The 13,359-nt window shown below is 40.6% G+C and overlaps 1 protein-coding gene across 3 annotated transcripts in view; it reads right to left on the minus strand.

Moving 5' to 3' along the window:
* ptpn4a (protein tyrosine phosphatase non-receptor type 4a) overlaps positions 1–13,359 on the minus strand; it is an 82,304-nt gene that overhangs the window by 5,589 nt on the left and 63,356 nt on the right. For 2 of the 3 annotated variants that reach the window (XM_044365167.1, XM_044365168.1), the window contains exons 13-26: positions 13,114–13,182; positions 12,828–12,965; positions 12,322–12,483; positions 8,569–8,728; positions 7,565–7,648; positions 7,335–7,391; positions 6,950–7,106; positions 5,123–5,289; positions 4,652–4,742; positions 4,334–4,395; positions 2,905–3,051; positions 2,189–2,317; positions 357–505; positions 52–187 (exon numbers count right to left, since the gene is read on the minus strand). In XM_044365167.1, the coding sequence (XP_044221102.1) occupies positions 52–187; positions 357–505; positions 2,189–2,317; positions 2,905–3,051; positions 4,334–4,395; positions 4,652–4,742; positions 5,123–5,289; positions 6,950–7,106; positions 7,335–7,391; positions 7,565–7,648; positions 8,569–8,728; positions 12,322–12,483; positions 12,828–12,965; positions 13,114–13,182 (1,708 nt within the window). The remainder of the gene's footprint in view (positions 1–51; positions 188–356; positions 506–2,188; positions 2,318–2,904; positions 3,052–4,333; positions 4,396–4,651; positions 4,743–5,122; positions 5,290–6,949; positions 7,107–7,334; positions 7,392–7,564; positions 7,649–8,568; positions 8,729–12,321; positions 12,484–12,827; positions 12,966–13,113; positions 13,183–13,359) is intronic. The other variant, XM_044365169.1, reaches the window with a different exon arrangement.

Raw genomic sequence — 13,359 nt, forward strand, 5'->3', positions numbered from 1 at the left:
GATTAAAGTGGGTGGAAGAAGCTGGACAGACAAATGGATGCGTCTACATACGGGTGTCTGTATCATCATAGCCCTCTGGTCTCTCATGGTTCTGACGATATCTAGAGGATACACTGGCTGACCGCACTCCATTAGACACAATGCCGTCTCCATGGTGATCAGAACCCCTGTCCGACCAATCCCCGCGCTGGAAAAAAGCGGCGGTGGGGGGGGGGAAGAAAGAAATGGATGTTTAGTTACAAAACAAATGCAAACTGTGAAAGTGTGAGGCGACAGAGAACGGAGGGAGAGAGGACTGATTCAAAACACACAAAACAGTTTCAGGAAATCAGCTGTTGTAAGAACGCCGGCCATACCTGCAGTGTACCACCATCGGCTGGTCCTGTCCAGCCCGTTTGGTCCGAACCAGAGCCACAAAATCCAGGAAATCAGTGGAGTCATCGGGGACGCCGTGGTCTGGCCACGCCAGGTACTGGATCTGTGTAAGCTCTCTCTGCTGCTCACTCTGAACAAGCACACACACACACACACACACACACACACACACAGAGAGGGAAGAGAAGAAAACACATTTAACATTAGAGAATCTCTTTCAGAAAGGCTTCTTTAATATTCGAGGCCTCGGAAACAACAACACGATGGAATTAATTATTCTTTTATAACACTCAGAGACCAAAAAACAGGTATTGTATTTCATGTGGGCGACCTCCAAGCATGTTTCATCAAACTCCGTGTCCTACGGGGAGAAGATTGCACGCAACCCCGTTTGCGTAATTATGACCTTTAAAGATGTTATGAAATGAGCAGTGTGGATGATAAACAGTGGTTTTATTCTTTTCAGTCCCTCCCCCTCCACTGGACCACTTGGTGATCCACACGATGCTATTTCCCAATTTTATGAATCACCAGATACTTCAACGATCAGTCGATTGACAGAAGATTAATTGTCAACGATTCTGATAGTCAGTTGTTTTTAAGTCTGATTTTAAGAGAGGCCAAAATTCTCTGGTTCCAGTTTCACAAATGAGTATAATATCATATGTATGAATGTTTTCTGGTTTATTTAGTCTTTAGTGATAGTAAACTAAGTATCTATGGATTTTTGACTGTTGTTCGGGACAAAAGAAGACATTTGATCTGTAAAGATAATTCAAACTTTCTCTGTTGTTTCATTAAAAGGGAAGTGTCGCAACAGAACGCACGCTCGACGATAAAAAAGTTAGCGAGATTTAAACCCCACAGGGATAAAATGATGACTTAAGCATAAACACACAGGATCTACAGCAGATAACACTTACTGACCACTGTTTCATGTGCAAGTCAGAGGCTCTTCAATATAACCCTCGCTGCATTGCCATGGTAACACATCTATCTCCATAGCAACAATCACAGGCAGAGGAGAATGCTAATTGCCTCCTCCTACAGCCATATATTTTAAAGGTCATGATACATAAGGCAACACGCAGGGAAGTAATCAGGAAAACACAGACTGCAAAGAATTTGATCCTCCGTTAAAAGTCAATTTTATGAGTTCTGAAAAAAAACAAAAATAAAAATAATACTGCCAAAAAAAAAACCCAACATTATTACAGCAAAGACTTATTACAAAGATAAATTAACCTGCACTATTCTGCATCCATAAACAAACAGAAGTTCTTTCATTTAGAGGGATGCAAAATGTTCACTGTGACATGTTGGAAGTTAAGACTGCAAAAATAAAACAAACTTGCTCTTCTCCCGTTTCTGTTTTTCCATCGTCCCACTCTCTGTTTGGTCTCTCTCTCTCTCATGCTCTCTTTTTCAGCAATGTGACTGACTGGGGTGGTCTGGTTGTCATGGTAACCAGATCCCAATACGTGGCCCGCATGCAGCAGCGGGAGCCAGAAAAAGAACAGCCCACACTGGTCACTATGGCAACACACCTCCTCGGGGTCCTCAGCGGCTCATCCTTCCTGAGACACTGGTCCCTGTCTTTTTTTTGATTGGACCGCGAGCGCCTTTCTCTGCGTTTCCTCTCCTCTGGCCTCCTCTCTAACCTGCTCTGGTAATCAGCGCGAACGATCTGGCTTCACACTCCTCGCTCCCTCGTTTCTCTCTTTTTTTTTTCGGCCTAGCTTTCCTCCTCTTTTTTTTTTTTTTTTTTTTTTTTCATCCTCTCTTTTTTTGAGCGTGTTAACAGTCTGGTTACCTGCGTGTGCACGAGAGTCATTTCCCGGACCAGGAAGGCAGAGTTGCCCTCCTCGTTGTGGCACGTTACGGTAAAGTCTCCGTAGGTGGCGCTGCTGTCCGGGTTGGGCCAGTACTGGTGGCACTTCACCTAAAAACAACACAGATAACGGATTATGTTTATTTACTGAACAGGTTACTACTCTTATTTTCAGCTCAGAGGTCAGAGGTCAATCCCCCATTACTCCTACTCCAAGCTAAATAATGCATATTCTTACTCTTCAGTCCATCTGGAAATAGTGAGTTGCATAATAAGAACATCCACTAGTATACTAAAGGTGATGATTCTCATATTTTCTGTCACAGGACAATATAAACATATTTCCTTTTGCAACCAAACACTGTTCCTATTGTAAAACTGAAAGTCGCATCATTTTCACAGTAATTTCACTTCCTTATTTCATGTATTTAATATGTTCAAATTAAGAAAAAAACATGGCAGAAGCCTCTTTCCCACAGTGTGCTGTAAATAATAAAATATTTTGATCATTTGAAATATTTTGACAGCAGACAATCTGGAATCTCTACTGATGGTTAAAGCTGTGTTTTGCCAATTAAGCTCGATTCAAAAAGGGGATACAGTAACGTCACGCATGGATTCACTGACAACCTAATTTTTTTTTGAACATGCTGCAGTCAGTATGTTGTTTCCAGTCTTTGAGGGATACTTCTACGTACCCGCCCCCTCTCGACTTGTGTTGTCAGCATGACCACCATAGACGAGCCCTGCTCCCAGGTCATTTGCCAGAAGTCGGCGCAGGTGTTGGGCAGGGGGCCCTGGCATGCTATGTAGCGGTTTATCAGACTGGAGGCTGGAATCTCCATCTACAAAGAGAGAGAGAGAGAAACAACAGACAGATTGAGATTCAGAGGTGTTCGGTTGGTTTGCGAGGATCTTTTTCTTATTATTTTCATCTGAGAGGATGTGATTTTTGTGTTTTCGGCAGCGCGGAGCTAAAAGGTACAGACCCAAAAAATTATTTAAGCCCCTCTTTATTACTTAAACATGTGTTGGCGATACTACTTGAAACTTATCCTGTTTGAATAAGCTTACATTTACAAGGTCAGACCTGCTAACAAATTCTGTAAAACTAAAGTCTGAATCGAACACAGCCGCATGATGGAAAGACTAAAAGCTCCATAAAGTCAAATAAACTAAAATAAAAACTACATTTGCATCTTGCTTCAACTTCTTAGGAGCAGGGTTAAAAATGTCTCATGTAAGTATAATTTCTTGTTCACAAATCAAGTAAAGTCAGCTAATTTTAAAGTTGTCGAGGAAGTTTTTCATCAGCCTATAAAAAATGTGTTTTCATTGATATTTTTTGCCTTGTGGTGTGCCAACTGCTCAATGCCAACTGCTTACGGTATGAATATCAAAACACTTACACTACATACAAAGCAAATAGGAATGAAATGATAAGCAAGAGAGTGTATTCTATCTAACAAAGGATGATATGGATGAGAAAACTCAACAGCGAATGTGGAGGGTTGGTTAGACGAGTGAGAAGCAGGCGAAGTATCCATTCGGGCTACAAATGGTCGTTATTTATATTTGAATATAAACAATCATTCAACTGTAAAAATACATTGTTCAAGTCTCTCACTGATGCAGCCTGGGAGAAAGCCAACAAAACTTCTTCTTCCTTTATAATCATATATTATCCATCAGTGCTGTTATTGGTAACTCTGTCTCTAACAGTCCTGTCATGTTTGAATAAAGCAGATAAACAACATATGTGTAACAGAAACCTGTGTTTGAATGCCAAAAAGCCAAAACCCTTAACAGATGGATGAAGCCAGTAATGTCTGAAAATGGCTTAAATTAATAAACATCACAAAAAAAAAAAAAAGAGTAGCACTTCACCTAAAACATCTGCTGACAGCTGTTTATGTCTGGATGACTCAAAAACATGTAAAACATTAACTCGCAATGTTTTTAACTTTAGCTCGTTAAACTTCTTCACTATGGTGGTTCATACATTACTTCACCAGCGTGTTTCAATATGTGTTTTGATGGTTGGCAAAAAAAAAAAAAAAAACAGACCACCCACCGAGCCTCAAACAGAAACATGAAAGACGAAAATACAAGGGGAAACCGACTCACATTGATGTAATTTGCATTGATGTAGTCATCTGTGCTTTTCAGAATGACCCGTGTGGCATCATCTGCAGAGAGAGAGAGAGAGAGAGAGAGAGAGGTTGGTTAGATTATAGATCGAGAATGATGACATAGAGAGAGAGAGAGACAGACAGCGAGAACAGAGAGAAGAAGAAGAAGCTCAATTGACAAAGGAAGAAACAACAGATCAAGAAGAAAACGGGTGAAGAAGAAAGAGAGCGTGATGCGGTGATACATTTTTAAACACACACAAAAGCTAAACAGAAATAGACAGCCGTATAATCCGTATAAGCGAGCACGTACAAGGAGAGATGTCTCTGTAGCGATTTTTGGAAACGTTCTGAGGTAATTTGGCACACAGCATGGTCATCCCCGGCCTCTTCCTGTACAGTTGCTGTAAAGAAAAGGGAACACAAATTGAAATTTAGCTTACAGTAATCATAATAACCGTTTCTTTGTCCACTTTGTACATTTACACATGTGAAAACACACTTCTAAGTGTTTTTGAGCGCATGAGAGCTTGCATTCAGTGACCCGCGTTTATGTGCGTGTTTGTTTTTTAATATAACATTCCTCTTCGCTAATAGCACAGTAAAAGAGTTTGAACAGGAAGCTGTTAAGTGACGATGATAAAAGACAGGAAGTTATTGGAATGCGGAGGAGGAAAGAAACGTGTGAGAAATCCTCAAAAACATCTCGTTAAAAAAACCTGCAATTCCTCAAGTTTTTTGTGTATCCACCCCATGAAAAGTGTGTTTTTTTTCCCCCCCTCACATCAAACTGTGCCAGTATGGCTCCGCTGCTCAGGCCTTCTTTCAGGGTGACCATAGAGTCCCTCAAAGCATGCTGGTCTAGCTGGGCGGGATCCTGAGGGGACTTCTCTGGGATGTACTGAAAATCTGGCTCCGAGTCCGCCTTCTCCTCCACCACATCATAGATGGCTGGACCGGTAGAAGAAAGAAAGAAAAGTGTCACAGTTTACACACACATGGCTGTTTATGTAGGCTGAAGGCCTCCAGGGATGGATTTATTTAAGCGCCGAAGATAAAGAAATATTTACTGATGCACCGGACCATAGGAAATATAGTTCACCGATGGGATGGAAATATTTATATGCCTGAAATACAAAAATACCGCAAAACACAAAATGTGAACTGACAGGCGTTCAATACATTGATGCAATCTTATATGTGCTTTGATGTAAGAGAGGATATAATGCATAAATCCCTCTCTGACCCAGTTAAAATGTCAAGAATTTCAATGTTTCATCATCTTCAAACGCTCCCCCCTCCCCACCTCCCTGATGCTGATTAAAAGGAAACGCTTTGCTTTTCATTTTCGACGCCGTGGATACATATAGCTGAGATGTACAGAAAGCAAAAAAAAAAACCTACGACTCATATAAGTGAGATTTGAGCAGTCAGGAAAAATACCAGAAGTAGAATCAAAGCTGGTGACCAGATGTGTAGCTGTTAATCTCCAGGAGTGGCATACACCAGCTGTTCACATGTTCAAATTTAGCCTGGTTGTAACGGAAATGTTTACCTAAGTGAAGATTTGTTGTTACTACAGAAAATATTCACACCCAGTAACTGCCAGGAGCGACTATAACACAGCAAAGCAAGTGGGAAAAAAAAATTGCTTATTAATAAGTGACCTTATTTATGACAAAGTTCAATATGTGGGTCACATGACGACGACTAAGATACAGTAATCTCCATGACAACGGAGCAAACTATCAGCTGAGGAAGACCGTGAAATGCGGGTCATAACTCGCATTTCACAACAACATAGCAACATGCTATAAGGTCAACACATCTGATTTGATTGAAAGTATTTATAATATGCAGGCTCCACTTTCAAACAATGACAAGTAACCTTCATTAATTATTAGTAATTAATTAGATATGCCTTATATTTAAATAGAAAAACACTAAGACAACAAACAAAATACTCCTCAAATTGCAAAGCATTATATATGTAAATATATATAAAAAAAACCAAAGTCATACCTACATCTAAGACTGTCAGGTGAGTTTAATAAATCACTTTATGTTATCTTTGTTACAGCTGCAGCGACTTCCTGTTTACACCATTGTCTCGCTTTTAATCGGGAAGATGCTACAGATGTTTCCCAGCAAAAGATTTGCACATTACTAAAAGGCCTTTACAGTACAAGCCGAGACATTCCTAGTAATCCCGTTTAGTAAATCACTAGTATGGAACAAGGTAGTTCTAATTAGTAAGCAAAAAACAAAGAAGCTTATACACTTAGTAAAGGAAACTTGGTAAAGGATTTATGAATAGCTGGTTCACTAGTAAATGGATTACATTTCCTCCTGCAATTCCTCACACACTGGATAGTGTTTTAGTGTGTCAAAGCTGAAACATACAGGAGGCGCACAAAATAACAGGTAAATCAAATTTGATCAAATGCTGTCTGATAAAAAAAAAAGCAATAAATACAACCCACTTATGACGTAGTAGTGTTGTGTTGCATTACACTGTTAAGACTTTCCAATTATTTTGTCCGTCCTTTGTATTTGTCAAAGATTAAATTTAGAGTAGTTACAGTAGATCCAGCCAAAAGGTACGACTCACCGTTTGGTCTGACCAATAGGATGAGCTCCCCAGAGTGACTCTCACAGCTGGCCTTGATGAACATGACCACCTGGTCATGAGTGTGGTCAGAGATGTCCCGCCCATTAATTAAGACCACCTGGTCGCCCTCGTTAAGGCGAGGCACACACAGGTCAGCCTGAAGGGGAGGAGAGAGAGAGAGAGAGAGAGAGAGAGAGAGAATGTTAGTAACATGTTTAATTTAATAAAATGTTTCTAATAGGAGAGAAAATGTCTTCAAATATGAAAATACTAAAATAGTGGATATTTGTGGAGCTGCATTTGTTTTTTTATAAACTCAGCACCAGTTGTAGAAAATATACTGTAGTAGTCATCTACTGACTATATGGTGTAGTTCTTGACTTACAGATGTTCCCGGAGCCACTCTGGACACGATGATGGGCATCTTCTGGTCAGCACCACCCTGGAAAACACCCAGTTCAAGATCAGTTAACAGCAGAAAGACTTATACAAATGCAAAAGGTTAAGAAAGGTTTTGACTACTTTGCTTAAAAAACAAAGAAAAGTTAGATGGTGAGTTGAGCCAAGGAACCAAAAAGACAGACGGGCAGTGAACAGACTAGTATCCCTCTTTACCTTAACATTGAAGCCGAAACGTCCATGTTCATCAGGTCTCATCTTGATCAGGACCAGATTATCATGAGGGACAACTCCATTTAGCTGGAAGAGCAAAGTTGAACAGATACATCAAATCCACATCCTGTTTTCTTCCATATAATCCTCCTCTGGCACATTAACTACACAAAATCATTTTATAAAAATAAAAGTCATGTTTCTGGCCACCTGATGAATGTAGGACCAATATTTCCTTCCTTTAACGTCTCCAAATGGTCCATTATGTTAACCAGGATGCATTAACTTTGTCTATTGTTTGGTGCTGGACAGGAAGTGTACAGTGTGTTTATCAGTTTGTTTGCCGGAAATAAGTGACGGTTGATGGCAGCTGCTAAGACTCAATCATACGGAGGCTCTTTAAAACCAAAACAATGAGCTAAAGGAGGCTAAAAGCTTCCTTAAAGTTGAAGAATTTGGTGTTTATTCTGTGTTTTCAACATTAGGAAGCCTTTTTACATTATACAAAGTGGTTTTGTTCAACTTTAATATCAAAAGTAATATTGATTAATGCAGGTTTGAGATGTAGTCTTTTTCCTCAATAAAGAATTGTACTTCAGCGAACTGCAAGAAACATCTTAAAGAAGATTTGTAATCGACGATTGCCATGGTAACAGTGTTCTAGCTCAGATTAATCAAATCTTTGCAAACCAAACCATTGTTGATTCTGCTGAGTGGTTTTTTTTTTAGAGTGGTTATATAAATGTTTAGCTACAAATGAGAAAAAGTGTACTGAGAGAAAGAACATGATTTATTTTAGTTCCTAAGGATGTTTGTGTACTGAAAAAACGGACTTCACAACGCACTCCTGTATACAACCATCCTGAGACCATGTATCTGAATTTGTGCCAAGAAAGATTTTCGAGGAAATGAAAGAGGACTACCGAGAAGATGTTTGAGATTCTTACTGTACTAAATTTTCTTTATTGTTAATCTCATGTCGTGAGTGTTTGTGTCGCCTCACTGACCGTGGTCTTGTCAGCGTTGACGGGGACGTCGTACATCTCGTTGAGGTGGTTGTCCAGGAGGCTCTGTTGAGAGTGGGCCTGGATGATCTGGCTCAAGGTCTTCCTGCTCAGCTGCTTGGGGGGCAAAGCTGGAGGTTGGCCGTCCACCCCCTCTGGAGACCTGAGAGTGGCGGAGAGAGAGAGAGAGAGAGAGAGAGTAGAAGGGGGCGTGGGAAAGCAAATGTCAGGGACAGAAAGAGAAAGACAGAAAGGAAGAGCAAGAGATAAAAGTGTTTATTTCGAAAAATCTGAGAAAAGGAATGTTCTTTCTGTGGTGCAGATTTCCCTTTTGCATCCCTATTCAACATTTGTATCCAGTGAGGAACAAAACATGACTTCATTATAACTGTAAAAAGTAGAAAAATAATCTCACAAGTTGCTGTTTAGTAGCTATGACTGCTGATGAAGGAGGGGTCATGGCCTGGCACTTAAAAGATGGAGGGAAATCAAAAGCACAAACATACAGGTAAAGAAAAACACAAAACAATTAATGGCCTAAGCTGAAGGTCTGCCTGTTTGTTAAAGAGCTGAGCTTCGGAAGAAAAAACAGAGAAGAACGGAGAGAAACGGATAAAAAGGGGAATGAGACAGAAAGAGATTGCAAGAGACAGAGAAGCTTAATAGCACTGTGTTAGTCACAATGCATTAACCTCAATAAAAGAGCTACAAGAGGAAGTAAAACACCCCCCCTCCCCTCCATCATCCAGACAATAAAAGGCAGTGTGTCTCAGTGTGTATGGTGAAACAACATGGTCCATCAGGTAAGGCTTTCGTGTGTGTGTGTGTATGTGTGTGTGTGTGAGAGAGGTTGCGCACAGACACTCCTTAGGGGCGGGAGCACCAGTCAAAGAGCATTGACTTTATTTTGGCTGCTGCTACTGGTGCCACTTTGCGTCTTAAACACACACACACACACACACACACACACACACACACGCAAACTAACATTTATTATGGGTCAACACCAGGTCAGGCTTTCAGAAGGAGGGCAGAGTGCACACCGGGCCCGAGCCAAGACTGCACATCCTCCTACATCCGTACTATGTTTCACAACACGGCGCAGATGAGTGAAACGGATATCTACATACCTTCACATACGTTAGCTAAGGGCCCCGGGGGTAAAGAGATTTAAACCCTAGTCGACATCAGACACGAGCGAGTTCTGCTCTTAGTCATCCTTTAGTCAAACGCTTTTATTGTAACTAAATCATAAATGTCTACTTCTGCTTAGAGAAGACTTTAAAAGCATCACAGAGGACTGAACTAAATGAGTGCGGACAGTGATGGAGGAATCACATGCGGCTACGCGGGGTGACCCGAGTCTAAAACGAGCTGCAAAACAACCACCATGTTGCACTAAAAGCCATAGAGTGACACTTTCAACGCACAGGCTTTCAGGCACAGTGTTTCAGTATGAAACACCGTATGATTATAGCGTACGCAGTCATTTATCATAAAATACCATACAGTTGCATGCCATGTTGTGCTACACTATTCTGTATAATTGTAGCTTTCTGCTACTCTGAGACTGTCATGGAAATGACTGCGTTTTTTAAAACCATCACTGTCAATGCGCCGGGATTCGCTTAACAGCTCAATTTCACCCTACACGACTTAAAAACAGGACATTTTACAGTCAGGTTGTCAGAGACTTATTGTTTTGCTTTGTGGAATTGACACGACGTACAGAAAAACTGCTGCTCTGTAGGAAAAACAGTAGATTTTAATTTAGTTTTGATGGAGACTGGAGGAACATTGGGGAAGGTGATGCTTATATGTAGTCAATGTATATCAGTCTTTAAGATTAGGGATGCCTGATTCTCACCAAAGACAATCCAGAATTAAGTCTAGCTGGCACAAAGAGGTGGTTATTACATACAAGGTTTAGGACTGATAGCTCCCCAAACTGTAATCTGGATTTGGACCAAATCTTTTAAGTAGACATCACAGTGGGGATGGCAGAAGAGGTTATTCAGAGCCACCGAAGCTAAAAGAGATGATAAAAAAAAAAAAAAACATCAATTTGTTTCTTTTGACACCAGTATACTTTAGGAAATTGTAACCAGTAAAGTATTTTTTCAACATTTGCAGCCAAGTGGTAATATTTGAGATTAGGAAGGTCCAGCAGCCCGCCCTTTTTTATTTTTCTTATCCTTGAGTTTTTCATGGTTTGAATAAAGCATAAACTAATCTTCTCTAGTCAGCAAAAAAAGTAGGCACAAAAAATTGGGAAATTGGGGAAGTGGGACATTAAAACTGACACAAGAATTGGAAAAATAATAACTGCCACGAAGGACAAAACATACACGGGGCCAATAAAAGCCAATAAAATAACACGCATGGGTAATGTCTGAGGATGAGAGAGCAGGTGATTATGTCATCTTTTGGCTCTGTAACAGACGGATGAGCCAATAACTCGGTGTGTGTGTGTGTGTGTGTGTGTGTGTGTGTGTGAGAAGCTTTGCCACTGTATTGTTACTTAACCACTCTGCTTTCCAACTGAGAGATGTTCCTTCTTGCCATCTCTATTCTCTCTCTCTCTCTCTCTCTCTCTCTCTCTCTCTCTCACACACACACACACACACACCTACTAGAAGAATGCATGCCATGTCTACAATGCATTTTTTGCCTCATTCAGAGAGAAATAAGCACAAAAGCACACACAGCCACATGTGTGTGCGTTTCCAGCTCTGCAGAGCACACAATGGTCCAGCTGGAAAATCTGGCTAAAATATAATAACTTCATATTTTTTGTTAACACTGATTAAACGACTTCACGACCAGATTCTTACTGTCAGAATGATAACTTTCCAGCCTTTGAAGCAATTATAGAGTCACACGGGCCAGTGAAAACATTCTGTCACTGAACATTTTTTAAGCATTTTAAACATATTTTAAAACACTTAAAGCACCATCCGACTGAGTCAGAGAGCAAAATGACTACTAGCACAGTTAAAAGGGTTATTTTTAAGTGTTTCCATCAGGTGTGTAATAAATAAACCAACAAATACCAAAAGGGCCATGCTACAACATTTTGAGACGGCATTTGTAACAAAAACAATCAGAATATGAGGCATAACAAGTAAAAATAAGATTTCAGATACCAATGAGACGACAGTTTCAATAAGACTTTGATGATTTTTTGCATCTAGAGTTTCAAAATTCACTCACACTCCATTTAACTTTAATTCAAAGGCTTTGAAAACACACACACACACACATACTGATTCCTAGTTCAGCTCTGCTGTACTACCAAGCAACCCGCTCCAAACATATTTTACGGGTTGTTTTTCCAAAGAGTTCATCTTTCCAAAGGGGCCAGCTAAGTGACACTGGGAGAGGGTGTGAACTGTTGGGAGAAGCCACAGACACAGACAGAAATTTAAAAAAACCAGTCAACTCAGCACTACAGTCAGACAGAGTGGCACTAACGCTGATGAGTTAAATTAAACTTGAAAATTAAAGGGCGGCTGGTTTTTTTTTGATGTCTGCTTTATATATGAGGCTGTGAATTTACTGTGAAATCTATTATGCTGCCACCGAGTCCAACGTTGATGTCCCCCCCCCCCCCCCCCCCCGAGAGAAACAGCTTTAAAGAAACATGGGAACGTGCATCAAAAATATAATGAAAGAAAAAAGGAAAGAACAAGACGAGAGCGATAGTAAGACGGTCGTGATTTCATCGAGCGTCACGCGGGGGAGAGCGAAACTTACGGGGTGGAGTCCAAGCTGATGCTGTTGGCCTGCGTGGACGATGCCGACTTGTGATTGGAGGAGAAGACGGGCAAGCTGGGCGAAGCGTGTATCACGTGATCGACCAGGTGGCCGACGGACGACGGGCGTAGTCGCGTGCCCTCTTGTACGAACAGCGAGTTCCTGAAAAAAACACAGACAAAAAGGACTGAGTATTCAACCTGAAAACCTTTTATGCATTTATCAGCACCAAATATATGTTTGTCATTACAGTCCAGACGTTAGAAACATGAGGAAAAAACTGTATCAATCAAATATATTTGCTATAAAACTATATCATACCTCCTTTTTAACTGAATGAATGAATCACTTAGTTGCTGTGATTCATTTGCTGTCAAAATCATTCATTTTTAAATACACCTCACCGTGCTGAATATGATTACATTAAGAAATCCACTGCCAGAAGTGTTTGAAATTAAACTGATGTGAACTCCTGGCCTGCTATGAACCCTGGAACATGGACTCACTGATTGGGTGTCCCAGGTGGCGAGCGGGTGGGCAGGCTCTGGGTCTCCAGTCTCTCATCTGATAGGCTGTTCCTGCTCACCGACTCCCAGTCAGTCCCGCCCACCAATTTCCTGGCTAGTGGCTTGCTGGGAGATCTGCTCAAAAGGGATGAAATGCAAGCAAACGAGACATGAATTTCGATTGTGGTGAAATTTAACAAAAAAAAAAAAAAACATATTACTATTCCTGTAGTTTTTATTCCTCAGAGGCTTCTAACTGCTAAGCCAAGAAAGTCATGTCTATTACCTGGCAAACACTCGGTCCTTGATGCCCTTCTCCTTTCCATACTGCACAGACTGCACTTCTGTCCGCCCGCTACAAACAGAAACAAAAACAAAACTGTCAATGGACTCATGAGAAAGAAAACTTGAGTTAACTGTAAATGAAATGAACTCTGAAAAGGCCTGACAAGATTAGGATCAGCATTAAAAACTGTTTACTTGAAGTTCACTTTCACATCCCGGTATTTACTGACTATTTCCTGAAAATAAG

The sequence above is a fragment of the Thunnus albacares genome, chromosome 11, assembly GCF_914725855.1.
Source record: "Thunnus albacares chromosome 11, fThuAlb1.1, whole genome shotgun sequence".
Lineage (NCBI taxonomy): Eukaryota > Metazoa > Chordata > Actinopteri > Scombriformes > Scombridae > Thunnus > Thunnus albacares.